The sequence below is a fragment of the Myotis davidii genome, unplaced genomic scaffold, assembly GCF_000327345.1.
Source record: "Myotis davidii unplaced genomic scaffold, ASM32734v1 scaffold796, whole genome shotgun sequence".
In the NCBI taxonomy this organism is placed as follows: domain Eukaryota; kingdom Metazoa; phylum Chordata; class Mammalia; order Chiroptera; family Vespertilionidae; genus Myotis; species Myotis davidii.
Window position 1 is genome coordinate 317,105 of NW_006287809.1, and position 2,136 is coordinate 319,240.

Consider the following 2,136-nt stretch of genomic DNA (forward strand, 5'->3'; position numbering starts at 1 on the left):
ATCTTTGGATCCCCAAAATCTTGGCGCTACAATTCCTCATTGCTTTAGGAATAATGCCCTCAGTTATTTTTTATTATTTTTATATTTTTTGTTAATCCTCGCCCAAGGATATTTTTCCCATTGATTTTTAGAGAGAGTGGAAGGGAGGGAGGGAGAGGGAGAGAGAAAAAAAGAGAGAGAGAGAGAGAGAGAGAGAGAGAAACATCAATGTGAGAGAGACACATTGACTGGTTGCCTCCCTCAGGTGCCTGGACTGGGGGCAGGGATCCTGCAATCCAGGCACCTGCCTTTGACCCAGAATCGAACCCACAACCCCTTAGTCGGCAGGCCGATGGTCTAACCAGAGAGAAAACCGGCTAGGGCCTTAAACAGTTATTTTTTAAAATATTTTTTCATTCTGCCCTGGCCGGTTTGGCTCAGTGGATGGAGCGTCGGCCTGCAGACTCAAGGGTCGTGGGTTCGATTCCGGTCAAGGGCATGTACCTTGGCTGCGGGCACATCCCCAGTGGGGGGTGCTCAGGAGGCAGCTGATCGATGCTTCTCTCTCATCGATGTTTCTGACTCTCTATCCCTCTCCCTTCCTCTCTGTAAGAAATCAATAAAATGTATTTAAAAAAAATATATATTTTTTCATTCTCATTTGCAGAGTTAGTCTCAAACAATGACCGCTTCTAATACCAGAGGCAGAATACACAACTGGCCTCTTTAAATTTGATATAATGAGCATGTGCATTTCTTTGAAATAATAATATTTAACATTTAAAAGCCATCCCTATGCCGAAACCGGTTTGGCTCAGTGGATGGAGCGTCGGCCTGCGGACTGAAAGGTCCCGGGTTCGATTCCAGTCAAGGGCATGTACCTGGGTTTCGGGCACATCCCCAGTGGGAGATGTGCAGGAGGCAGCTGATCGATGTTTCTCTCTCATCGATGTTTCTAACTCTCTATCTCTCTCTCTTCCTCTCTGTAAAAAATCAATAAAATATATTTTTTAAAAAAAGCCATCCCTATTGCCTGACTTGTGTGGCTCAGTGGTTGAGCGTCCACCTGTGGTCGAGCATCCACCTATGAACCAGGAGATCACAGTTCAATTCCCAGCCAGGGCACATGCCTGGGTGGCTGGCTCCATCCCCAGTGTGGGGCCTGCAGGAGGCAGCCAATCAATGATTCTCTCTCATCTTCGATGTTTCTATTTCTCTCCCCCTCTCCCTTCCCCTCTGAAATCCATAAAAATGTATTTAAAACAAAAAAGGGAAGAAAGGAAAAAAGAAGCCGTGGGATTAAAGAACGATCCCAAGGGACAATGTAGAAAACCACAGGCTCTGAGCGGCAGGCACTGGTGTCCCCGGTGGGCCATTCCCCGTAAGGTTAGCATCGGGGATCGGGGATTGTAAAGGGCAGAAGCGGAGACCCTGGGCCCTGGTCCTGGTTGGGCGATGCAGAGGGCGCCCCCATCGCGTCCTGCACATCAGAGACGCGCAGCTTTGAAAACCATTTTCCAACGGAAGGCATATAAATACACAGGGTGCCTCCTTCCGCCACCCACAGGCCGCGTGGGTCTCCAACAGGGGGCGGTAGCGGGCGCAGGAGCGCAGAGAGGCCGCGGACTTGGTTCACTCACTTTGGCGACGTCCTCACGGTCCAGCAGCCTCACCAGGGTGTTTTCATACAACATGCCCACGTTGTTCACTGCGCGGGAGGAGACGAGCTGTTTGTGTCCCTCCAGCAGCCCCAGAGAGGCCGGCTGGGGGCAGAGGGAGGGCGACCCCCGAGGGTTTCGGGTCGGGGTGAGCATGGGCTCCTCCGAGCGGGCTTGACATACCCAGGACGCCAATCTCCAGGTCCCCCAGGCCTGCCCTGATGGCCGCGTAGATCTCCAAGCCGCCGGTGAAGTCCGCCTGGATGACTCGAGTGCCCCTGCCATGAAGCCGCTCTGGGGCGAGGCAGTGGGAGCCGGGGCTGAGCTGGAGCCCAGTCCCAGTTGTGCCCCCACCCTGCCCGTGGGGTTCAGCCCCAGCCCCAGCTCCTTCCTTCCCTGGGCCCAGATGCAGCAGAAGCCCCGCCCCCGGCCCCGCCCCCTCCAGTCCCAGTCCCTGCTCCCAACCTTCCCAGGACCTCCACCTCCTCCGCCACCTCCA

At 53.8% G+C, this 2,136-nt stretch overlaps 1 protein-coding gene across 1 annotated transcript in view; it reads right to left on the reverse strand.

The window, feature by feature from the left end:
* Positions 1 to 2,136, reverse strand: part of LOC102758451 (very-long-chain 3-oxoacyl-CoA reductase-like) — a gene marked incomplete at its 5' end in the record, with an annotated part of 12,813 nt that overhangs the window by 5,321 nt on the left and 5,356 nt on the right. Inside the window, 2 exons of the mRNA XM_006759550.2 lie at positions 1,620 to 1,687; positions 1,821 to 1,931. Of these exons, the coding sequence (XP_006759613.2) occupies positions 1,620 to 1,687; positions 1,821 to 1,931 (179 nt within the window). The remainder of the gene's footprint in view (positions 1 to 1,619; positions 1,688 to 1,820; positions 1,932 to 2,136) is intronic.